This window comes from Paramacrobiotus metropolitanus, unplaced genomic scaffold, assembly GCF_019649055.1.
Source record: "Paramacrobiotus metropolitanus isolate TYO unplaced genomic scaffold, Prichtersi_v1.0 Parri_scaffold0000033, whole genome shotgun sequence".
Lineage (NCBI taxonomy): Eukaryota > Metazoa > Tardigrada > Eutardigrada > Parachela > Macrobiotidae > Paramacrobiotus > Paramacrobiotus metropolitanus.
In genome coordinates, this window is record NW_026570253.1 from 724,937 (window position 1) to 748,820 (window position 23,884).

Sequence of the window (23,884 nt, forward strand, 5' to 3'; positions counted from 1 at the left end):
GCTGTCCAGACAGAGGGCTCAATAGTGCTGTGGTAATCCACCCGGGCCAAATTTACTAAGCAATCAACCAGCAATGAAAACTCTTCAACAAATTTCGCTAATTAAGATCCTTTTGATCGTATTTAATTTATCTTTTTGCTAGTGTTTTTTTGTTAATATCTATATTCCTGAGCAATTTGTTTCAGCAATTTGTTTCAATTTGTTCCTGTGATTGACACGGTATTTGTTTGTCAAATATAGCAAACCATCAGACGCATCCGGTAGGATCGGAGAATATGTCTGAACAGTCACAATTTCTGTTACGTTTATCGTCATATTAATCTCTCGGAACAGGGAAGCTGTATTGCATTTTCGTTTCCAGCATTTGCACAGTGCGTCGAGCTAGCAGCTCCACGTAAAGTGCCCGTACACTGCTTTCCGCTTTAAGCCGCTCACTACTGCCGCATTTGCGAACGCCGTTTAATAAGTTCACTACTCGTACAGTAATTTTGAAAATCTGCGGAAGTTCTCTGGATTTCAGTGGTGCTTGTCCTGGTTTATCCAGCTAAGGTCTTACGACGACTTGCATCTTTTCTCAGCTTTTTGCTGCCTTATTCCACTTTATTTCGTCAGATCGTATTTTATAATTGCTAATAATGGCCAGCAAGGAAGAATTAGCCTGCGTTTACAGCGCTCTCATCCTTATGGATGACGACGTGACGATCTCGGTAACTTCGGGGTTCCCGGCTGCCCTAGGCCTCCTGGCTAGTACTTGTCACTATCGTGGTTCTTTTTACAGGGCGACAAGATCACCACGCTTCTAAAAGCTGCCAACGTAGAGGTGGAACCCTACTGGCCAGGTAAGAACTAAATCTCCGCGTTTCACGAACTTCCTCTGTAAAGCGGTATTTGCCGGTCGGTTTTTTCTCCGCTTTTTTATGTTTTCTTCGGCACATTAGTTCAGAGATGCTTTTAGCTGATTTACTTTTGCGCTGAATGGTTTTTGTATGTGTGATTATCTGTAATGAATTACTCTCTGGTGAAACTGCAGTGTTTCACATGCTGTTTGGTGTTTCGTCATTTTTCTTTTCTGTGTGTGCAGATCTCTTTGCCCGGTCGTTGGAAGGTGTTAGTTTGAAGGAGCTAATATCCAGCTTCGGAAGCGCAGCGCCGGCTGCCGCCCCCGCAGCAGCAGCCCCTGCCGCCGCTGCACCGGCTGCGAAGGCCGAAGAACCAGCAAAGGGCAAGAAAGAAGGTAACTTCGCGCATTTTGAATTTCTCGTTTGATTCGTTGTTTATGCGGGAGTTCGCATCGCAGAGTTGATTGTTAAATGATTTTTTTGGCGTTGCAGAGAAGAAGAAGGAGGAAGAAGAAGAGGACGACGATATCGGTTTATCGCTGTTCGATTAAATTTTTTTGTTATCTGTATTTCAAATTTACAAAATGAAAGAAGACCGTGAATAAAAATTAAAATCGCACACCATAATTTTCTTGTTCGTTGTTCTGCAGTTACTGCATTTAATTAGCAGCACAGCGGAATTAGATAAACGTGCATGTGATAGAAAATTTCATGGTCGAAAATTTTCAACGTAAAACATCCTCACCGGAAACATGCAATTTATCTAATAATCAGTGAGTTTCTTCTTCAGTAACATTTCTAATTTTTTTATTCTTCCGGATTCTGGCTCGGTCACCGAATGCGGAACGCCATCCCCATGTATTTGTTGGGAACTGGATGGTGCTTGATTTCGATAGAGTTCAGAGAATATTGGTTGATCGCCGCGTTTCACGCCCTGCAAAATATAACTCGGAATAAATTCATTTAATCTCAAGGAAACATTCTCAGGGAAACATTAACTTGAAAAATTCTTCCGTTTGTTCTGTGTCAAAACGAAACTGCTGCACAATCAGCGTATTCAGTTCACGTACACGGTACAGTCGTTATAATCAGACATGAATCACGAAAACTTTGCACAAATCCAAAAAAGTCAAAAAGGGCACAACTCCAGCTGGGGCAGACACAGCGGCCGCCGCAGCCATATTGCCGTAGCCCAGGAACAGATACGGTCACAATATTTCATAATTCAATCTTATTAATTCTGTGTCGGCCGACCTCTAATCCAAAAGTACATCAACAAAGTTAAAAATCACGCACCTTCATTTCTAGAATTTTTCCAAGTTCATTCGTGTCCGACTCGGGCATAAGCTGGACGTACTTCTCAATGAACGCCTTTGGTGAATCATGCGGTGTCATGATCACTTTAAGGATCATTTCCGCTTTGGTCATTCCTTTCGTTACAATTTTTGTAAAGCTAAAACATGTAAATAAACCTCATTACGAACGTTGTTCACCACGATAACATCATACCATTTGTACCTTGACGGCGGTTTTCTAGAGATCTGAGATCCAAGCGAGGGAAGATCTAATAAAACGGTCTTCAACATGTGCGTGTCCAGCAGCAGCTGTTCCGCTCCCACTGCGCTGATTGGTTTACACTTGTAAACATGCGCGATATACTTTGGTATGAATGTGTTGGCAAACTTAATGCAAAACTGCGTGAAATATTTTCGGGAAGAACTCAAATAGCTGCGCAGAACTGGTAGGGTAGTGCGGAGATGGGACACAACGGCAGTGACGAAGCCGCTCTGATCACCAACAACTTCCACCGACTGCCACTGTTTCTTGATCATGGCCACGAGCGCTGGCTCACAGGCGGCTTCCAGATCGTTGACAAGCAGCTGGATGCTGTTAGTGATTATTCTAGAAAACCAACGTTATGAAATCAAAACAAGGACACAGCACAATCATAATTCGTGAGTTACGTTTACCTAAATTTTGCGCCTAGGAGACACGGTATGTAAAACAATTTCAGTTTACTCTACAATACTCGTAGGTATTGTATAACATACCGTAAGTGAAAAAAAATTAAAGCCACCCATTCAGATACGTGCATAGCGCCCTCACTTAAGAATGATTTTGAGTCCACTGCTAACACAATAATCCGTAAAAGTTATAAAAATTATTCAAAATTTGCAATTGGTTTTCGAAGGCATTGTTGTAGTACAATGTAGTACAGCTCATTCTCTCGCTTTCTGGTCTACGAAGCAATACTCCCAGGAATTATATATCGTTTTGTTTACAATTTTGAGTAAATCAGCTACTTCTATAAAACAAACTTTATTGCACTGCCACTTTGCACTGTACGTACATATTGAAGTTTTCTTGCTCAGGTGAAAAATCAATCTCCGATGCCAGTTCCGGCCCCACTTTCTCCTTCAGCTTATCTTCCAGCTGTTGTATGGTTTCACAGCAATATTCCGCCGTGGTCAAAATACTGCAAATCTTTCTTAACTCATCCTCCGTTAAACGGGCTATCAGCATGTCGCCCTCTTTTAGGAAACTCTGGATCAATCCCGTCGTGGCCGCGGAAATGCTGGCAACGCCTGTCTGACTTTTCGGCAAATTGTTCAGCAGCATCCGCTGACCATAAGATTTTAGATGTTTACGAAAGACATTGGCCAGTTGCACTAGGGCATGTCCACCGTATGTCAACTGGGTGCACTGTAGCATGGATTTCTTGTAGAAAATAAACAAATCGGCGCAACTCGGAAGAACGATGCCGAGACCGCCTTCATGGAGGGCCGCATCGGTTGGTTTGGGAACACCTTTGCTACGGAAATCTTCTACCAGTTTATCCATGATTTCACCGAGATTTCTGAAAAATATCATAATAAAACCCCTCTTAAAACATCCATACGACATCGATAAGTTAAGTATTATTTCAATTCCTGCTAATAAATTAGCTAACACTGCAAAACTGCAAATCACATTGTTCATTAGGTTCATTAGGCTTCTCAACAAAATCAGTGATCTGAAAATTTAGAGTAATTTAAATTTCAGGACTACTCTAGATACTGTAATTTTGGGTCAGTACAACTTTACAAGCAAACGGAAGCAAAAAAAACTGTTGTAATCAGGAAGACACTAATCAATTGTGCACTGAGTGAAGTGTTTGTATCATACCGATCTTTAGAGTCGATGTAGATATCCATAAACGACTCAAAGCAACGTGAAATAATTCCTTGGAAAGGTGCTAGAGCAGACTTCGGTGGAAGACTAGTGACCTATCGTAAATCCAAAATAAACCCCATTTTTCATTAAATTATGTCAATCGAGGTAACACCAACGTGCGCAACACCTTATCATTCGCGTTATGATTATGATGATTTCCATCAGAATACCATTCAGAATACCAGAATGCTTCTATAATTATTACACAGATACGACGAATATTGCCGTTGCTTGCAAATTAAATTTAATAATTATAATATAAACTTACTAACTACAAGTTAACTGTACCCACTTCGCTTCTGATTATCGCACCTTCACTTCGCTCTTCAAGCTTGTGTCACTTTGTTGAATTTGCTCAAAGGGATTTTTGTCCGTAGGATATTCCACCGGTTTTTGCTGTTTTATTCGAGCCGCGCCCTTCGATCAAAATAAAACGTTAGCGCAAACTGTCCGGAAAAAATACCACAATTAGAACTAATCGGGATCCGTTACCTGCAGTATCATGGGAACATCTTCATCATCCACTGCGCCGGTGAATCCTGGGAACCGTTTGCCGAGAAATGTCTCAAACTCCACTGTCTTCTCAATAGCAAATATTAACAAATTTACATCGATTTCTTGTTTTCTGCTGGCCATAACCTTGCTTAGTTCCGACCTGCAATAACATCAAAATAACATACTTATAATATGTAGCACTGTAGCAGTATTGTAAGTTATTTGTAACACTACAATAGTTGTGTTTAATGGCCCTCATTATCGTTCTTTGCCGATCGTTTTGTTCTTTTACATCGCCCAAATTTTGCATACGCAAAAACACCGAACTGCAAATTTAAGAAAGATTGCAATGACTGTTTCGCACACAGCTGGTTCGAGGTACGTACAAGTTTTAAGAAATCGCCCAGAACAGATTACCTACTGACTTGTGAGTACACAATTTAGGTCGACTGTCCACCTGTTCTTATTACGCTATTCTTGCCGAAGGGTATCAAACAGCAACGTCATGCATGAATTACCACAAACTCACTGCATCACTTTCATCAGCGTGCCTTTGCACAGACTAGATTATTATCGTATTTCAAGTTTCTTTCCCGAATAAGTCCTTCAGAAGTTTGGGAAAAATGGTATTCTTTATCCTGCACTTATTTGTGTTCTGGCTATCTCAACATCTGATCCTGTGCGAACAAACATTCGGGAGAAAAGTCGGTTCATTTCAACAAAAGTCTCATCAGGTATCACAAATGTTCTTCTGAACCATACAAGTTGCATATAGTACAGATATATTGTATTCCATAGTGTTTCGCGCGCGTAAAAGTTTCACTAAATATTGCCAAACTTCGTATATATCCAGACCCGACTTATCTGAAGACATGACTTGAAAATTGTCACTTGTCCGATTTTCCATGCAGTCGTTGAACAATAGGTATACCGTATACGTGATAATAGTACATTTCTCTACAGATATTTTTTAGATAAATAAAATCATTAGTAGGGAGGTAGTTTTGTAACATAGTTTAAATGTGAAGTACTTCTTTATTAAGCGAATGCATCTTTTATTATTTTCATTACTATTGCCTAAGAAGTCGAAACAGTGAAATACACTACTCTAGATACCATAACTGTACGGTAGTCTGTACAGATTGTATGTATGGCTACGCACGCGGTGCGCGCCATAAACTACAATACCTTACAGAGTGTATGCCTGCTTGAAAGCACCTTTCTATCTGTTTTTCGTGACTTTTGTTATTTGATTTCTGTACTTTGTTTCAAGATTTAGACTTCAGACCGGTTGAATACAAAATCTACTACCTAACAAAAGATTATGTAAGTCATGGACGTATTGAAATTAATATAGTATGAATTATCAATCATTATCATAATTTAATAAATATAAACGTAGTAACAACACTTCCTCATAGCACAGAACTATTTTCACATAGGATCATTTCGGTTGCGGTGCTTGAATTGCGTAAACATTTTCTGATATTCAGGAAAATTGTTTGTCGATCTCGTATCTTATTCGCAGGTTCGTGGAGATGTCTTCGCGGTCAACAGCACGACATTCCTGTTAAAAAACTTCATGTACGATGGTCTTGGACGGGATACGTATTTCTTCGTGGGAACATCCACTGAACCGTCGGAGCGCGGCACCCTCGTTCCCAACGAGCGCGGGAAGACCAATCTGCTCCGACAGTACACCGGCGAAGACATTCTCATCACTGTGCCCCCGGGCAAGCCCATCTCCGAGTTCAAGTGGCTGGCTGTCTGGGATGTCAGTGAGCAGAAGAGTTTCGGGGATGTACAGATCCCGGGTGACTTCGAAGCGCCACGCGAACAAATTGTTGGGCCGCTATTGCAAACGTATCACAATGTTAAATCCGAGGACATCAAAGTGATCGATGCCAAGACGATTAAAATTCCCAAGTTCTACTTTGACGGTGCCGCGGATGCTATTTTTTGGGCAGGCGTGGGGCAGCTGCCATCGTCGCATGGACTTCAGGTAAGCCAGTGCGCCGGCGTTAAGTGGTAATGTGGCCGAATGGCAAGAAATGACTTTAAAATTCGAGGTAGTTATCGCTCACTTATTTACATAACAGAACAGAGTGCAATGCCAGTGAGCATGTTCAGGTACCGTCATGATTCATGAGGTACGCACTATTTCTTCCCTGTAGGTGCCGACAGAAAGCGGCTACGACAAATTGTCCCGCTACACCGGCCAGACGGTGACCCTGCGCCTACCGGGCGAAACCACCGTCCTCGTTATCGACTGGCTGTGCGTCTGGGATCCGACTTACAGCCAGAGCTACGGCTACGTGATGATCCCGGCCAACATGAATATACCGCCGTCCATGGGCAACCTGGTGGGTATTGGCTACTCCCGTCTGCCCAACTGTGAGCGCCTCCATCAGCGGTTGCAGGTCAGTTGGGAGGTTTTTGGCGGCTTTCTAACCATCCAACTGGCCGGTCTACTGGAGTCCAACGAGTACATGGCCTTTGGATTCAGCGGCAGTAACAACATCTCCACCATGGTCGGGGCGGACGTTGCCGTGGCATGGTGGGACGGTGTGGGAAAAGTCGAGGACTACTTTGTCACTGCCAGAGCACCGTGCTCCGATATCGCGGTCGGCAATGCCAAGCGGGGCGGTGTGTGTGCGGATACGGCGCTGGGCGGGATAAACGATCTGATGGCACTGGAAACCAAACGAGAGAACGGGCTGACCATCATCTCCTATCAGCGCCCACTAAAGACCACCGACGTCAATTTCGACAGGATGATCGTTCCGGAGGAATTAGTGTTCATTATCTGGGCGATTGGTCCACTGGACACGCAACTCTTACCGTCGAAACATACGCTCTACTCCCGATCCGACCGCGCGTTCCGTTTCAGTCGACCCAACGAGAAGAACTGCGATAAATTCGACACCGGTATCGTTCGCAACCGGCAAGTGCCGTGGCCGGGGATTAAACTGACCGGCGAGCATACACAGACGTTTGTAGCGCAGATCGGTCCATCGGGCGGAGAAAAGGGCTACGCGGGATTAACTGGCTTCCGGTCTTGGGGCCTAGCGTGGTACATTAATGGTTCGCTGATCCCCGAACTCGTTCTGAAACGCGGAGTCAAATACCGCTTCTTCATTCAGGGCGGGAAAAATCCTCAGACTCTCGAGTATTATCATCCCTTTTACATTACCTCTGAGCCAGAAGGCGGATTCGCTCAGAAGAAAGAAGCAGACCGCATCCGGGTGCGCTTATTCGCCGGTGTGCGCCGTGGAGCGAACAATGACTACGAAGCCACGGCAGTCGGACCTCTGTGTCTTTGGAAAGAGCTGACGAATAATGTCAAACCGGAGGATTACTCCAATTTCTTTGGATATAAACGCCAGCTCGGTTTTGTATGTGAATCGGGTCAACCGGGCATTCTGGAGTTCACACCGGACGCGACGACGCCAGATGTCGTTTTCTATCAAAGCTATACTCAGCGGAATCTGGGATGGAAGATTACTATAGTGGATGCGTTTGAGGATCCCATAACGCATCAAAGAGTGGGCGCGTCGGCAGAAGGCGAAAGGGGCGGTGCCGTTGCGAACGTCCCAAGTGTAGTGTCACTATTCTGTTTAGCGTGGGCAATGGTATGGTGGTTTTAGCGCTGTTGGACGTAAGCTATTTTGTTCCCATTACAAGACTCATATGGCTGTGATACTCTGGATTAAACTCATTTGAAAATACTGCTGGTGCTACCTTGTTATATCACAAAATTCCACTGTCAGGCGTTCCGACATTTCCCAGTCGACGGGGAACATGGCACCGAATCGCTTCTCGAAATCCGCTAAAAACATTTTCAGCCAGTTGTAGCGGCGGTCAACTTTATCCAACCATGCGGCCTGCATCATGAAGAATATTAGTGAAATATTCATGTATCAGACAATCTAAAAATTACACAAAACTATTCAAGCGAATAATGCCTAAATTGCCGGTGCAATCGTCGTCTAATAACATTTTGTACATACATCTTGGGATTCCTGGAACAGAACAGTGTATTCCGATAGCTGCATTTTGATAAACCACCGTAACAATTCTTTCCTGAAAAAATGGCACATAAACCCCAAAGCCTCCACCTCTCACATATGTCACTTCATGAGAAAGAATGTAAACAAGCTGTTAGATAAAAATATCCGTTGTCAGGCGTACGAATAACTCCAGCACAGCAAATTGTTCACCTACCTGATTTTAGGATCCAAAACAGAAACAACGCGACACGCGTCCGCTAACTGATGAGAGGCTGTGGCATGCTTTGCATGGGTGCCTGAAAATGCTTCGCGAAAGTCACTAAGCAGTTGGACCCCCAGTTCTTGACGCACTTTGGTCAACCTAAGCATACAAAACAGCGGAAAAAATAAGTGCTCAAATGGATGCAGTTAATTCCAGCATTCCGGTAATGCTCTCACTGCCTACACAACCCACCTGTCAGCGAGCTGCTTGATTTCTGGAATGGCTAGATACTTTTCGAAATGTTCCAATACATTCATCAAACCCTGGAGTAAATTGGCAATCTCCCCATACTGACGTCGAGACTGAAGAGCTCTAAAAAGCGCAACCAAACAAAACAGGTCGTCAGCTACCCCGATGCATGATACCATGCTATTTTAAAATAACGTACTGCAGTTTTTGAATAGATGTGAAATTTTGTAAGTGATAAAACAGGTACAGAAAAAGGTACATGATGGAAATGAAAACTGTTTAAACTTGCACTGAACAAAATTTAACGACCAAAAAGATTAACATCCTGTACTAAAATTCTGGAGACTCTAGAAGTATCGTAGTGTAACGGCGTTACACTACGATTTGTTCATAAACTCATTTAACAATCTAGTAAGCACAGTGAATTATTTTTAAGGAACCTATTCTGCGTTGCGAAACACTTACTCTAAACTGTCAACACCGCTGACGAGCATATGTAGATGGTTGAGCGTCGTAATGGAGGCTGTCAGGTGGCGTTTGGCGTGGTCCAGCTGTTTGATATCGCCCGTAATTTCCTTCACCATCTCCTCTGACTTCTCCGCTTTCTGCTTAATATCCTTAATCTGCACGAAAAGCTGCGCGATCGCGTTCTGAGCTTCCTTCAGAGCCTGCTGGCCCTCATCGCCCGCCTCCGTCTGCATGCGCAATGTCCCGCGAATCTCCCGATCAAGCGCCACCATCTCCTGGCGGATTTTGTAGATGACATCGTCGATGCTAGACAGTGACTGCTCCGTGGGGAAGAGGGCGTTAATGTAGTCGACCACACTGAAATCCGGCCGATCCAGCGGGTCATCGCTGGGGAAAATCTGTCAAGGAACAAAAGATGGTGATACCAGTCCATACTTTACAAAAACAACATAGTGCCAACGGAGAATGGCAGACCTCTTGAATCGCTTTCAGGATTTCTGGTGGCAGATCCAAATGGTTGTCTAGCTCCGGCTCTGCAACCGTGTCATCACCGTTTCCTCCTAACCCGGCCATGAACGCAATACAGATCAAAGATCGCAAGGAAACAGAACTGACAAAAAACTAAAGAGGACCAGGTAGCTCAAAAACGGAAATAAAAGCTACGGTATAAAATTTACAGATGATACAACCAGTCTGTGGCCCTGATACAACTTTACTTACGATTAAAATTTTAGAATCGGTATCTGGCAGATGCGACGGCTTTAAAAACAACGTGTTGGCTGTGGTAACTGGTGACGGCGCGCCTGGGCGGTTAACGCATATTTTGGAAACCAAAATAAAATGCCTTTTGAGTTTTGACGAAATAACGAGTACTGTATTATGTGGTATAAGTACAGTACTCTACTCTAGGGTACATGCGTTTGCTGGTTGCATTTTTGTTGAAACTCACCATTAGCTGATTAGCCATTTCATTTTTTTGGACATTTTTCGATTCGATATAATAATCTTTATGCATATCTAATTATCCCTTAACGTGTTTAGCGATGTAGAGGCACTGCTTACTCGCTTTCTGCTTACTCGCCAAGGTAGAGTATCTCCAGTTCCCGGAAGTTAAAGCAGACCAAACTGGAAGCAGCTGCTTCGACAACTTCGCATGCGGCTCCCGTTTTACTCCACAGAAAATAAATTGCGCAACATCTGAGTCAGTCTTGGAGCCTTTTTTATTTCTGCCCGTGCGTAAAGACGGGTAAGTAATAAGTATCCGTTACTCATGATTAATGTATCTCTTTGTTGGGTTTCGAGTTATGATCGTGATACGGAGATGTGGACGCTTAAGCTTTGCAGGCGAAGCTCGACACGTAAAAATTCCTAGTCTTTTATTTGTATGATTACTTAATTTTAATCAAATTTGCACCAGTTTACCAGATTGGCTTTTTCAGTGTTTTGTTTATTTGAATGATTGTTCTGGACATGAAATAATAACCCGCACTAGTTTTAGAAAATGACAACGGTGTCAGTTTGCGAAATACTGCGATTAATTTTGTCATTCATTTGTTTGCAACGAAAGTTTCACAAGGATGCAGAATACCGACGTGAGAGCGGTGGATTCTCGTTTACGACTGGTATTCTCTGATTAGTTTAATATCATAAATTGGGCGATTTATGTGAAAACATTTTGGAACAGTGCTAGTACAAGCAGATGTTCCCAGCAGACCCTTTATTTCTAAAATCTATGCCTTTTGAACGATCAAAGCCGGAAGGTTAACAATCAGACACGCAGTTAACGAACCACGATCAGAAGTCAGCTCAGTAAATGTTGCGCTGCATTGGATAAAATATTTGCTACCTATATGTACACCGGCACTATTGTCTGCAAATATCTATATGCGTCAACAAAATTATTTGCAGCAGTTTTTATGCTTTTATAAACTCAACTCGAAAACCGGTTTACAGAGTTAAACACACCGCCGTATTTTTGTTATCCGACACACCAGTTACCGCCCAATGAATGGCCACACAAGTGCATCATACACTCAACCGCTGGAGCGTCGTCGTACGTTCAGCACCCACACGAGCGACGAGGAAGATTCCGGTAACACGACAACCATACTCATTCAGTTTACCGGAAGTGACATCGCAAAGTGCCTGTTACGTAAAAACGCACTCGAATGGCATTATCCTTATCCGCGCATAATCTCAATGCAGATCTCTCCGTCGATGGACAGCTGATGGACAAGGGAATTCGCTCCCGCCACGGCTCGGCGACGGCATCCCCAGGGAATGGTCTGGTCAGTCCGTTTTATGTGGACACGGAAGAGCGGGAGCATCGCCGGCCAGCCGAGGAGAAAGAGGAAGAGTGCGGGTGTGGACCGTGTCGTCCGCGATGGATGCAGTATTTCAACGGGCCCAAATGCCTCCTGGCCTGGCTTTGTATTGCGGCCTTTGCTCAAGGGATGATCGTTAACGGTAAGCGGATTTGGTTTAAAAAACGGTACAAGTTCAAGAAATCGTTGTTATTTTTGCCCATATCCTGCAGATTGTTAACAAACACTGTGATTTCGTTTTCCGTAGCCGATTTTGCGTCTATTAAAATAAATGTCAGTTCTTGCATGTTTAAGTAATAAAATACTGAAATACTGTTGCAATGTATCCGAACTAAAAATTAACATGGTACGGTGCAATCTTTGATACTTACTAATTCGTCTCCATATTATGCATTTTAAATTATGGGACATTTTTATTAGTTCGCCACACTAAAGTCTGATTAACGTGCTGCCAAAAGTCTTACTAGTATTTTCAGTTTCCGGTGAAAAACACAAAGGATTAATTTTCATGCAAGTAGTTTATTTATCGTTTGCCGGTGCACGGTTGTTCGCCTTCTGATTTTAGGTTTGATAAATGTTGTGATCACAACCATCGAAAGGCGTTTTCACCTCACCAGCTCGCAAAGCGGATTAATAGCGTCCACCTACGATATATCGTCGTTGGTGTTTTTGCTCCCGGTTAGTTATTTCGGCGGAATGGGTAATCGTGCCCGCTGGTTAGCGGTTGGATCGGCAGTACTGGGCGTTGGATGCATTTTATTCACTGTGCCGCATTATATAACAGAATCTTACAATGCCGCCGAAGAAGTGTCCACTGCGTGCAGGAAAAATATTTCGCAGTCGCAGTCTGCGCTGATTATGAAGGAGTGCTCGTCGCCACTGGAAAATTACAGATATTTTTTCATTGTGGCTCAAATTCTTCACGGTGCTGGTGCAGCACCGTTGTACACCCTGGGAGTTTCGTTTTTAGGTAAATTACTCTGTAACTAATTCGGGTTTCTTACCCGATTTGTAGTTTCGGCGATCGCGCGTTCATTAGTGCCTTATAAATTTTCTTCTACAAAATGGTGATCATATGTGCAAACTTGGAATTTTACGTAAAAACGAAAATCTGTAAAGCGAAAAATCGTATAAAACGTATAAAATCGTATAAAACGAAAATCTGTAAAGCGTAGTTAAATGGTTATTAATGAAACAATTAATTTTCGTTTCAGATGACAGCGTCAAACCAAAACTATCTTCCATGTATGTCGGTAAGTGATGTTTATTGTTTGTCATACTTCCGCTGCAGTCGCTGATTACTGTTTACTGTTGCACAACAGCGTGAATCGTTACCGACACACCTTTTTATGACAGGTATTTATTACGCTTTTGCGATGTTGGGACCGGCATGTGGATTTCTGTTGGGGGGACAGTTTCTCACGATTTTTGTTGACTTTGATCGATTAAGCTCGTAAGATAAAGTTTAATCCATTTCGCTGATAATATGTCACAGATCCACTTCGTGCTTGATTTTACAAAATTACTTCGTGTTTTTACGTAGTAGCTCCTGATACAGCTTATGATCGAGTTGACAATGACATATCAGAGTGATAGAAACATAACTTCCTGGGATCTGTTTTACATGCGGCTGAATTACATACCATGATGTGGTTCATTTTAGGTGGACCATGAGTCCGAACAGTCCTGCTTGGGTCGGAGCATGGTGGTTAGGGTTTTTGGGCGCTGGAATCATATCTTTATTAACTGCGATCCCTTTATTCATGTTTCCGGCTATGCTATCGCATACTCTTGATTATCGACAGCAGCGTAAAAATGAGACACACGCCGATGTCGGTGAAGTGCCGACTGTCCACACTACGGTCACCGGAAATCTTCATGCTCTGCCTAAAGCCATCAAAACGCTTCTCATCAATCGCACTTTCATATTTTTAAATCTGGCCGGTGCGGCGGATGGTAAGCGCGGATAAAATACTCGTATTTTATTTTTCCTGAAGTTTTTACTGTATATTTTTAAATGGTAATAATATTATATATACGTAATTGTCTTGCTCTGTTGTTTCAGCTTTTCTGACGCTCGGTTTAGCTACCTATGCGCCCAAAGTGTTTCAGTCAATGTTTGGATTTAATGCTTCTCTGGCATCGATTATAATTGGTATGCGGACCAGTGGTCATTAATTACCAGACTAACTCGAGCTTCTGGCGTCGCCTACTTTATCTACACCTGTGACTCTCTTGTGCTCGTAACGTTCTTTTGTTTTGACCCGCTAAAATAAGGATCATTGTAACTCTTTAAAACTTTAACAGGCGCTGCCACAATACCGTTTGGCGCCGGAGGTACCCTGCTAGGCGGCTGGATTATCAAACGCTGGGGCCTGGACTGTCGAGGAATACTTAAAGTATGCGTTATATGCAGTTTCCTGGCCTTGTTATGTGTGTTGATATTCCTTATCCGGTGTCCCAATGAGCAGTTTGCTGGTGTTAATGTCCCGTACAAGAATCAGAGGTGATCTGCGTGCTGCGCTAAATGTAGATGAAACCCTCCTACATTTTCTTTGTTCGAGTGTACTCTGGTCTATTAGATTAACCATCTGTTTTTTTCTACAGTGGCATTTTAAAATCCCCAGTTTTAAGTGCATCGTGCAATGCCCAGTGTTCCTGTGATGAGATGCTGTATGATCCCGTGTGCAGTATGGAGGACAACATTGCTTATTTGACGCCGTGTCACGCAGGATGCAGGGAGCATCGCAATGGAGAACCTTCTTCCGTTAGTCTAAAAATACAAACGTTATCTGTAGAAAAGAAAAAATGCAAGAGTGTAATTTAAAATGTGCTTTCTTGTTGTAGAGTTTTTACGATTGCGCATGTATCGGTATTTCTTCCAATGCATCTAAACCAGTCGCGGTGAAGACATCATGTTCCACTAACTGCGGCATTATGCACTGGGTGTTCATAGCTTTTTTCGCACTGCTCATCCTTTTTACCTTTCTGAGCAGTATTCCGGCTGTCAGTGCCACACTGCGGTGTGTTGTGGAAAGCCAGCGTCCTTTTGCTATGGGGATGCAATGGATTATTGTGCGATTATTCGGTATTCGTAGAATTTAACTTTCCTCCTGTGCATTTTAATTTTTAACTTAACGTTACTAGGCACAATTGAAGAAAAATGTTTAAACGATTCACGATTGTATTGTGTGATATAAATTTTAACTGTGAAGAAGCGTGTCCGCGCTTACACTTCCCATTATTTTGATGGCTGTTGCCTGTGAGATTTTACTGTGTGATATGGGCTGATTTGGGTATGTACATTTTATTTGTTTATGTTAGGTTCTGTTCCTGGGCCGTTATGTTTTGGAGCTATCATCGATACAGTTTGTAGATACTGGCAGCCGGAACGATGCGGCAGCGGAAAGGGACGCTGTTTGTCCTATGATAATGCAGCTCTGTCGAATGCGGTCTTTACCATTGGAATCGTGGGGAAGGTGGTTTGTTTTACCTTTTTTGTACTGGCTTGGTGGTTTTACAAACCAGCCAAGAAACCTGTGATGTCGGAGAATCCCAGTGATGTCGGTTTGGCCAATTATGTGGCGTCGGTTAACGTGTCGACACAGTCTCTTGATCATCCCCGTTCGGGTCGGGTGGACAATGGAATCTGATGTTATGTGCCTGACTGCAGCTTAAATGTGGTGTACATTTTAGTTTTTACGGTCTATAGGCTAGCGGTTTGCTAGCAATTTATTGATTTGTTGCAGTCTTCCGTGAGTACACTTATTTATGGAGTCATCCAAATTGTGCGAAATGTAAGATGTCTACGTGAAGACGTATTTCGGTAACCACTATGTGGTATGCATAATGAGAGTCTATAATTTATTACAATGTGCAGAAACAATAAGTTCTGCATATATAGGTATATCGTATTATGTACAGTGCTTCTCTCATAATTCTACAATCTGACTAAATGAGGAGGCTACGGTCTATGTTAAAAAGCCTGCGAACAGCCTTTTTTGCCCGCTGAGGCTGATTGATCAATGCAGCCTCTCTGCTGTGACTATAAATAGACCGAAGACAGAGGATTTCAGTGCTACGAAAAAGCGCAAGCTGAATGCTGCCTCGCTGTATCGATCGATCGGCACATGTGCGTGTGAGTGGGTTAATCCGCTCGCATTCACTTACACACGTATGAGTGTGGCCGTCTGTGCGCGTACGAGCTGTACAAACCGGTTTTCGCTGTCTTCGCTAGAACGCACACCCTAAACCCGTAGCTTCCTTTCTTGCTCGCATTGTATGTGCCTTGAACCCTAAAGTACTTACTGTAAAAGGTACTTTAATTTAAAGTACTTTCACTGTAAAAATAAAGCGAAGCGTTTACATCAGTTTTTACTCGTACTGGTTGCTATTACAATACCGCAAAATAAATTGACTGAAAGCCTTCTGGTGGGAACTTACACCGTAGATTATCTTTTCGGGACAAACGGCGAATATTCCTGAAATAATTATTGTTCCTTCGCTATACACAGTACACACACACTGTATCCCTGGACCCTCTGCTGAAATAGTAGTTGTATCGCTGCAGATAATGTCGCAGTATCAGATCAATGCGAAGAGGCCGTTCTGTAGTCATGTTAATTAGGGATAATCATGAAGGAACGCACCAACTGAAAATTAAGTTTTTCGTTCGTTGTACTGCAACTGACTGCGTCGAAGACACGAACATCGTTAGTAATAATTTAAGCAAATTTTTTACCGAATCGCTGTCTTGTACAGTTTGCATAATACTATATGCTTTTGTAGTAGTACCGTATGAATGTATCATTATGACCCATGGGTCGATGATTCTACGTTCATATCGTCCATCGGCCATTATTTAATTTTGGTCGCAAGCAAAGGTCACCATTTTCAAGTACGGTGTCAGCATTATGAGACTTTTATGAGTAACTCAGGATGAAATAACGATGACTCAGTAAGTAATCATGGAAAAAGTAAATACAAAGTATGACTAGGAAGTACCGGCTTATACACAGATACACACATCGTTGTTAGAATAATAATGGACGACAAAACTTTTGAACTGATACGAATACTCGCCAACCCAACACTTTTGCTCCTTGCATACAATCGTGCTGGCGTTCGACGTGACTTCCACGGTACAACCACCCAGATGCCTTTGTAATGAGCTCATGGTCAGAATAGCAGTCATACAGTACTGTATATAGATATAAAGTATTTTGTTTGAAATGGGAAGGAGCATAGCTGGCACTGTCTGCATACTCTTATGCCAGGAATACACGTAAGTACCAAAATATTATATCAAGATTCAGATCTATATTGCCACGAATGGGATACACCAGAGCCGGCAAACCAGAAAAGACTGGCCAAAACCAATATTATATTCTGAAAGCCCGTAGTCGAAAACCCGGCCAGATAGTGTTCATTTCTTTTAAAACCTCTCCCGCTTCCAGCGCCACAGGGGAAGAGTTTCGGCTACCTTCACCAAATGTAACTAAATTATTACAATAATAATTATCATCGTGGTATTTTTAACCAGGCAATGTTGCCACGTAAACCAAATAAAATATAGTTAAAAAATGAAAGTATTTTTCACTAATTAAAATATCAGAATCAATTTAATTAGCAGACCGTTGGCGTTATTGCGACAAGAACGACTACAGACTGTACTTATCAACGTTGTCATCGAGGACAATTTCTAAACAAGTGCCGGCCGAGCAGCGATAGACCGAACTACCGCCACTGTTCAGTGCACAAGCCCGTTTCTGTTCTAGTTAGAATAGCCCGCTAAGCCAGTGAGCGACCGAACTACCACTATGGATAGCTATGTGAGCGGTTGACCGAGCTGTCATTACTGTCCGATGCCGAGTGAACGAGTGACCGAGTTACCACTACTGTCCGGTGCAGAGAGCCCGGTAGGGGAGCGAGTGACCGCGCTGTCATTTATGTCCGGCGCAGAAAGTCCGTTAGGTCAGCGGGTGACCGAACTACCACTGCTGTCCGGCGCAAAAAGCCCGGGAGGTGAGCGGGTGACCGAGCTGTCAGTGGCGGGTGTCGCTACTGTCCAGTGTACAAAGTCCGTTAGGTCAGCGGGTGACCGAGCTACCACTGCTGTCCGGCGCAGAAAGCCCGTTAGGGAACGAGTGGCTGAGCTACCACTACCGTCCGTGCACAGAGCCGGTAGGTTTGCGGGTGACCGAGCTGTCACTAATGTCCGGCGCAGAAAGTCCGTTAAATCAGCGCGTGACCGAGCTACTACTGCTGTCCGGCGCAGAAAGCCCGTTCGGTGAACGGGTGACCGAGTTACCACTACTGTCCGGGCACAGAGCCCGGTAGGTGAGCGGGTGACCGCGCTGTCACTAATGTCCGGCGCAGAAAGTCCGTTAGATCAGCGCGTGACCGAGTTACCACTGCTGTCCGGCGCAGAAAGCCCGTTCGGTGAACGGGTGACCGAGTTACCACTACTGTCCGTGCACAGAGCCCGGGAGGTGAGCGGGTGACCGAGCTGTCAGTGGCGGGTGTCACTACTGTCCAGTGTGCAAAGCCCGTTTAGGTGAGCGGGTGACCGAGCAACTACTGCTGTCCGGCGCAGAAAGCCCGTTTGGGAACAAGTGGCTGAGCTACCACTACCGTCCGTGCACAGATCCGGTAGGTGAGCGGGTGACCGAGCTGTCACTACTGTCCAGTGTACAAAGCCCATTAGAGAACGAGTGACTGAGTTACCACTACTGTCCGGTGCAGAGAGCCCGGTAGGTGAACGAGTGACCAAGCTGTCATTATTGTACAGTGTACATGAGTGACCGAGCTACCACTACTGTCCGGCGAACGGAACCGGTTAGATAAGCAAGTAATCGAGCCACCACTAGTGACCGGACATACACCACTGGGCACAAACCAATTTCCAGTGAAAAGAGCCAGTGAAGTGATGAGTCACCAAACTAGCGATCCAGTGCACTATCACTGTTTCGAATTTCACACCTTATAGACTGATATTTCGGCTTTCTTTGCGGGTAGGGGATATCGTAAAATTATCTGTATATACAGCCAAAGGGAATGCTTTTCAAGGTTGAGAGATCATGAACTGATCTTCATAGAAAATTCGTGTTTGCCCTATTGCATGTACCGTATGTTTCGACGAATAGACTGATATTAATCTAATAAAATTAATATTCATTCAAATTCAAATAAAACGGTCATGGACCACAAGAAACGCGGAGGCGAAGCCGAGGCTGTTTCTTGTACGTAGATATGATAATCTATTTGCTGCATGTATAAATCGTACTGTACTTATGCGCCATTGCGCACAATTCACTCATTCATCGCTGTGCTGTTTATAAAATTTAATATATATATATATATATATGTGCGATAACATAACTCATATATATGTGCGATAATATATATATGTGCGATAACATAACAAATTTAATATATATATATATATGTGCGATAACATGCTGCGTGACCAGCTGATATCTACTATCAAAGCCAAAGGAACAAGCTACGTATGATAATCTTCTTATCAGTCATACAGTAAGTAGTCGTGCTACGAATAGTGCAAATAACTGCGGTTTACTGCTACCCTTAGTTGTTATTATTTAGCCGTATCGTGTGCTGGTTGAGGATAAAATTCCAAACTGCGTCAGTCGCTTTGCGGTTCACAATATGCGTACAATCTAGCTAACCATAATCCGTTTTCGCCACTTTTGCCTCACGGTCCACGAATTAAGTTTGGTTTGCAGTTCCAGGTTTTCGGCTGGCACTTGTAAAAATAACTACTTCTGCTGTGTCGTTGTCCCGCTGCTATGACCACGTTGGCCAGTGTGTTAGACCAGCAGACGAAGCGGAGAAGCTATATGTCGCTGAAAGACGACGTCGACACAACCGAGCATCCCGAATCGGTGCCGTTCGTTATTCGCGGTCATGTAGGCGCCAACGGTCTTGACCAGCGGGATGGACCGGGATCGTTTCCTGCGACGGGTAACTACTAGTAATATGTCTAATTATTACAATCTAGTTGTTACAATAAGACTACAGCAGACGAAAGTTACCAATAATACCATATACGTGCAAGTTTTATCCGACATGGCACCTAACCGTTACCGATCGTACTTGTCAATGCAGTATGTCTAATTAAATTAGCTGGACAACAAAACTGATGGTAACCCCTGTTTTGTAACTATCTATTACAACTTTGTAATAATAATAACAACAAAAATAAGAATTTGATACTTGTAGTTATTTTAAGTAATGGTTTGAGTGACACAGGGTCAGGTGCGCATGCGACTACAACTGCAGCCGGATCGGTACGACTAAAGCTAGGCGCTAAAAGGCCATCGGCTACCATCGAGAACGAGAATGTCCCGCTGGATAACGAAGAAGTTGCGGCGCGCCCCCATCGACCGCGCAGTAAGAGCGACGCGGCCGCTAGTTACGCCAGTGATCGATCGAAAACCAGCGACCGGGAACTGGAAAGTATTGAGCGCAATGTAAGGATCAATTATAAGGAGAATATGCTGAATGCTAGCCGGGCATTATTTATGGACTTATGGTCACGGCTCGCTTTTATATGTGTATTGTACGATATACAATATTTATATACAAAAAAGAATCAAATAAAAAACTACGCATGTAGATGCCTTCAAATTATTTCGCTGTACTTACGGTATGTTATCTTCCTAGATCTTTTGTGACTACGTGCTTACTCTTGCAGTAGAAGTACTCTTGTAATACTAAAAGATGTTCAATGGAGTCTGTAGCGCATTTTTAATGCGAGGGTCGCTCGAATTAAAACTACAAGTAGTTCATGAATTTATAAACACTTTTGTACTTATTGCCCATTCTTGCTCTCGTAATTACTGACTTCCCGACCGACATATTCCCCATCCTAGTCAAAAGTATTCGACAAATGGCGGCAATTCATTCGTGCGCTCTTCGTGCCATATGCCGATTTATAAACCTATACAGACTGTACATGATAATATTCTATACTTTTTTAATTTTTATTGTAGCGGAAATCCTCTAACGCCAACTCTAACGACACACCCGATGATGCCGCTCAGTCCGAGATCAACATTCGCGGCAATCTTTACCAGACGAAGAAGACCGTCGCCCAGGGGTTGCTGGACATTGCCCTGCTGACCGCGAACGCCAGCCAGCTGAAGAACCTCATCGAAACGGAAAACCACCCCTTCTACACCCTAACCATGGTACTGTTATGTATGTCAATTGTGCTGCAGATTGTCGTGGCAGTGGTGTTGCTGGTGGTGGGCCGGATGGACATGGAGACCAGTCAGAAGCAACGCAAGAAGGACAACAAGTCGGTGGTGTTGTTCAACGATATGGCCATCATCGGCGTTTTCCTCATTACGGCGGTGAATCTGTTTATCGGGATCTTTATATCACATGGAAAGGCGTATATTCCACCGGTGGATGCAGCCGCATCGTGGAATCAGAAGATGTTCGAGCGACAGAAACAGCTGTGGGAACCTACGGCCAGAAACGCATCCGCACGCTTTTAGTAAACTCGATGTGATCGTCCAAATAAGGCAGCAGCATTCCTTAATTTATTTGTTTCTGTTGGGATGGTTATTTTCCTTTTTCGCTCGTCGCAAAGCTCTGTGATAACTTTTTACATCGACTTGTAGTCTTGAACAGATACCCATTACTAGTAATAGTACATAATGGGCATCTCTTGAACACTGCACTGCACATGTGAACTCGATGTACCGTATTCATAGTTTCATACATAGAGAACAGAACTGCGAGAAACGGTTTTTGTGCGCTCTCTTTACGTACGCGGTTCGCAAAAATTTTAAAAAATGGCAAGGATTATCCGAAATTCAAAATATTTAATAGCTTCGTCGATCGTACATGGTTTAATTAGGTCTAAACGTAAGGTGCCGGTTTCCCGGTACTAGGCTACTAGACAATAGTCTTACGAATTTTGAGGATTTACATGTATTTAAAACCTTTAAACGTACTTACTTGTTTCGCCTTTATTTACTCTACAGTAATAAATATTTTATCTCCACTTTTGTTTTTCGGAATGAGAACAGCAATCATAAATGCTATAAAAAAACTGTAAATACTCACTGGTTAGCATCGACCAAATTATGTGAGTACAGTATACAGTATTTCTATTTTACTGTATTTTGTGCGCTACTACCCTTACTAGTTTTTCATAGTGCATTTCCTTTTTTATAATATGTCCTTCAGATAAGTAATGATATTCGTACCATTCTTAAGCCCCAGAATTCAAAGCATTGTAAGGTGACTAATAACTGGCCATCCTGCGATTCTACAGTACTAGGTAGTATAAATACATCTAGCACGGTATAATGCACTCTTGAAACCTGAGGTCCTGAAGGTCTGGAGATGTGCTCAGATGCTGAAAACGCTTTCAATGGACAAATATTCGCAAGATTTTGGTCCATTAGTACAGAAAAAATTGCAACAAAAAGTGTCGAGCCCATAAACAGTGCAAGTGCGTATAAAACCAACCAAGATTTCATATTATGCCAAATGCACCTTTTTACCGTACTGGGAAATGAAAATGACACAATGTCAGTAAATAAACGAAGAACGCCAAACATCACCTGACGCAACACCTTCCTACATAAACGAAATCGCTTATCGAATACACGGTTATACACCTACAGTATTCTAAACAACAAAGCATTTCAAATCAACAAAATCAAAAGATCCGAAAACTTACGCCACGTAGCCGAGCCTACTGGATTCGACCCTGAAACAATCAATGTGGAATGTGCACACAACTCCACAGTTACGATTCTGCATCCACCTTGTTGCTGCTGCCGCTTTGCGTGTCTTTCTTCTGCTCCTCCGGCGCATCACCTCCACTCTCCGCTAGGTTCTGCTGCTCTTGCTCGCGCAGGAGAAACTTGGCCAAATACTCCAGCGGACGCGCTGGTCGCTGGCGCGCCAACTCCGACATACCCACGAGCAGACACGGTACCACTGTCTCATCCAGATAGCTGCGGGTGGGCAGCTTAGCCAGCTCCTCCGGGGTCTTGCGTTTGCTGCCAGGGGTGCTGCTGCTGTTGCCGTTAATCACCTCCGACTGCATCTTCTTGCGTGCGTCATCATAGCGACCCTGCTCTTCCGCGCTGGCTTGCGGCGGAGGATTCGTGGAAGCGCTAGAACCCGAGAGCGTCTCTGCATCGTTCTGCCCACTACTCACTTCACTGCTGGACGTTGCGGGCTGCTGGGTGGGTTCCGAGTTGTCCATCTCGTGGTCGTGACCAAAGGGATTAGTAGTGGACGGAGCAGGATGTTCCCCGTCGTCGAAAGGATTAGTAGATGGGGTTTCGGACTGAATTTCTTCGGGCTGCTGCATGATTGTCGGGCTGTTGTGCTGTTGTGCAGGCCAAAACAAAACGGAGAAAACGCATACAAATTGACGACTGCAAAGCAGCAACACTGTAACAGCAATTAGCAAAGGCTCCGAAGAAGCCAACAATGTGATTCCAATGGTTTTAGTCTTTTAGATTACAGTACATAAAGGCTAAGACAAAAGCTGAATCTGCCACCAATGCTGGCTGACCAGAAATCAGGAACGATAAGAGACAAGTTAGAGTGTTAGACAACTACCTAAAGCTGGACGATTTCTGGCTTTCGAGCGATCGATAAAAGTTGTGTCAGTCCATTGGCCGAATATAAATTTGTTATTTACTAATTTACATCAGCGTGGTTGCTTCGTTACGGAGCGGCAGCGCTGACGACAAGAAGTCTCGTTCCCAGTGACGCGTACGCCTTCAAAATTTTCGTACACTCTATACACTACAATAACAACAAACATAAAAGGATGAATAAGTGAAAAAAACCAATGCCATAAAAAGCCACGAAATGTTTTATTTACGATTTAACATATATATACAAATAAGTAGTTTTGGCAAACCTATGAAGTTTTTCCTACCGCCCAGGAGGTCGCAAAATTACAGTAGGAGAGTACAGCACTGTACTGTACTAACTACTTATTGAAGTGCACAGTGGCACTATACACCATGAAGGGCGTGGAAAAACGAAAGCAACCAAACAAGTTCGTACTTGAAGTACGAG

The 23,884-nt window shown here is 43.5% G+C and overlaps 6 protein-coding genes across 7 annotated transcripts; 4 read left to right on the forward strand and 2 right to left on the reverse strand.

The window, feature by feature from the left end:
• Positions 1–439: 439 nt before the first annotated feature.
• On the forward strand, positions 440–1,458 carry LOC129589166 (60S acidic ribosomal protein P1-like). The gene is made up of 4 exons (XM_055483731.1): positions 440–707; positions 779–839; positions 1,082–1,234; positions 1,332–1,458. Exons 1-4 carry the CDS (start codon positions 636–638, stop codon positions 1,388–1,390), a joined length of 345 nt encoding a protein of 114 aa, XP_055339706.1. The 5' UTR covers positions 440–635; the 3' UTR covers positions 1,391–1,458.
• On the reverse strand, positions 1,421–10,191 carry LOC129589160 (vacuolar protein sorting-associated protein 53 homolog). The gene is made up of 13 exons (XM_055483725.1): positions 9,951–10,191; positions 9,474–9,874; positions 9,012–9,131; positions 8,772–8,918; positions 8,558–8,630; positions 8,289–8,431; positions 4,545–4,707; positions 4,365–4,469; positions 4,005–4,105; positions 3,190–3,696; positions 2,358–2,741; positions 2,136–2,292; positions 1,421–1,773 (listed from the first exon to the last, which is right to left on the reverse strand). Exons 1-13 carry the CDS (start codon positions 10,047–10,049, stop codon positions 1,603–1,605), a joined length of 2,571 nt encoding a protein of 856 aa, XP_055339700.1. The 5' UTR covers positions 10,050–10,191; the 3' UTR covers positions 1,421–1,602.
• Positions 5,048–8,275, forward strand: LOC129589161 (protein Skeletor, isoforms B/C-like). The gene is made up of 3 exons (XM_055483726.1): positions 5,048–5,281; positions 6,076–6,549; positions 6,722–8,275. The coding sequence occupies exons 1-3, from the start codon at positions 5,171–5,173 to the stop codon at positions 8,192–8,194; spliced, it is 2,058 nt and encodes a 685-aa protein (XP_055339701.1). The 5' UTR covers positions 5,048–5,170; the 3' UTR covers positions 8,195–8,275.
• A 198-nt stretch (positions 10,192–10,389) lies between the features above and the next one.
• On the forward strand, positions 10,390–15,650 carry LOC129589043 (solute carrier organic anion transporter family member 4A1-like). Of its 2 annotated transcripts, XM_055483518.1 has the most exons (13): positions 10,390–10,722; positions 11,430–11,568; positions 11,682–11,942; positions 12,366–12,770; positions 13,015–13,053; positions 13,157–13,253; positions 13,464–13,756; positions 13,866–13,955; positions 14,108–14,306; positions 14,408–14,567; positions 14,648–14,888; positions 15,125–15,485; positions 15,550–15,650. In XM_055483518.1, the coding sequence occupies exons 2-12, from the start codon at positions 11,481–11,483 to the stop codon at positions 15,451–15,453; spliced, it is 2,202 nt and encodes a 733-aa protein (XP_055339493.1). In that variant the 5' UTR covers positions 10,390–10,722; positions 11,430–11,480; the 3' UTR covers positions 15,454–15,485; positions 15,550–15,650. The 2 variants fall into 2 exon arrangements, with proteins under 2 accessions (XP_055339493.1, XP_055339492.1); XM_055483517.1 differs by having other exon boundaries at positions 15,125–15,650.
• Positions 15,651–19,382: 3,732 nt separating this feature from the next.
• LOC129589044 (ninjurin-B-like) lies at positions 19,383–21,636 on the forward strand. The gene is made up of 3 exons (XM_055483519.1): positions 19,383–19,783; positions 20,072–20,292; positions 20,815–21,636. Exons 1-3 carry the CDS (start codon positions 19,609–19,611, stop codon positions 21,322–21,324), a joined length of 906 nt encoding a protein of 301 aa, XP_055339494.1. The 5' UTR covers positions 19,383–19,608; the 3' UTR covers positions 21,325–21,636.
• Positions 21,637–22,159: 523 nt separating this feature from the next.
• On the reverse strand, positions 22,160–23,713 carry LOC129589029 (dosage compensation protein dpy-30-like). Its single transcript, XM_055483497.1, has 2 exons — positions 23,417–23,713; positions 22,160–23,229 (listed from the first exon to the last, which is right to left on the reverse strand). Exon 2 carries the CDS (start codon positions 23,160–23,162, stop codon positions 22,590–22,592), a length of 573 nt encoding a protein of 190 aa, XP_055339472.1. The 5' UTR covers positions 23,163–23,229; positions 23,417–23,713; the 3' UTR covers positions 22,160–22,589.
• Between the last annotated feature and the right edge of the window lie 171 nt (positions 23,714–23,884).

What these genes read in the sequence shown, in the direction of transcription:
- LOC129589043 (XM_055483517.1), top strand. Translation starts at nt 11,481, where the DNA reads ATGAATGGCCACACAAGTGCATCATACACTCAACCGCTGGAGCGTCGT. An exon ending in TCTGGCCGGTGCGGCGGATG is followed by an intron (nt 13,757 to 13,865) that starts GTAAGCGCGGAT and finishes CTGTTGTTTCAG; the next exon opens with CTTTTCTGACGCTCGGTTTA. An exon ending in TCTGGCATCGATTATAATTG is followed by an intron (nt 13,956 to 14,107) that starts GTATGCGGACCA and finishes AAACTTTAACAG; the next exon opens with GCGCTGCCACAATACCGTTT.
- LOC129589160 (XM_055483725.1), bottom strand. Translation starts at nt 10,049, where the DNA reads ATGGCCGGGTTAGGAGGAAACGGTGATGACACGGTTGCAGAGCCGGAG. An exon ending in GAATTTTGTGATATAACAAG is followed by an intron (nt 4,708 to 8,288) that starts GTAGCACCAGCA and finishes ATGTTATTGCAG; the next exon opens with GTCGGAACTAAGCAAGGTTA. An exon ending in TACATCGACTCTAAAGATCG is followed by an intron (nt 3,697 to 4,004) that starts GTATGATACAAA and finishes GATATTTTTCAG; the next exon opens with AAATCTCGGTGAAATCATGG.
- LOC129589044 (XM_055483519.1), top strand. Translation starts at nt 19,609, where the DNA reads ATGACCACGTTGGCCAGTGTGTTAGACCAGCAGACGAAGCGGAGAAGC. An exon ending in GGGATCGTTTCCTGCGACGG is followed by an intron (nt 19,784 to 20,071) that starts GTAACTACTAGT and finishes TGAGTGACACAG; the next exon opens with GGTCAGGTGCGCATGCGACT. An exon ending in TGGAAAGTATTGAGCGCAAT is followed by an intron (nt 20,293 to 20,814) that starts GTAAGGATCAAT and finishes TTTTTATTGTAG; the next exon opens with CGGAAATCCTCTAACGCCAA.
- LOC129589161 (XM_055483726.1), top strand. Translation starts at nt 5,171, where the DNA reads ATGGTATTCTTTATCCTGCACTTATTTGTGTTCTGGCTATCTCAACAT. An exon ending in TTCAACAAAAGTCTCATCAG is followed by an intron (nt 5,282 to 6,075) that starts GTATCACAAATG and finishes TCTTATTCGCAG; the next exon opens with GTTCGTGGAGATGTCTTCGC. An exon ending in CATCGTCGCATGGACTTCAG is followed by an intron (nt 6,550 to 6,721) that starts GTAAGCCAGTGC and finishes TCTTCCCTGTAG; the next exon opens with GTGCCGACAGAAAGCGGCTA.
- LOC129589029 (XM_055483497.1), bottom strand. Translation starts at nt 23,162, where the DNA reads ATGCAGCAGCCCGAAGAAATTCAGTCCGAAACCCCATCTACTAATCCT.
- LOC129589166 (XM_055483731.1), top strand. Translation starts at nt 636, where the DNA reads ATGGCCAGCAAGGAAGAATTAGCCTGCGTTTACAGCGCTCTCATCCTT. An exon ending in ATGACGACGTGACGATCTCG is followed by an intron (nt 708 to 778) that starts GTAACTTCGGGG and finishes TTCTTTTTACAG; the next exon opens with GGCGACAAGATCACCACGCT. An exon ending in AGCAAAGGGCAAGAAAGAAG is followed by an intron (nt 1,235 to 1,331) that starts GTAACTTCGCGC and finishes TTGGCGTTGCAG; the next exon opens with AGAAGAAGAAGGAGGAAGAA.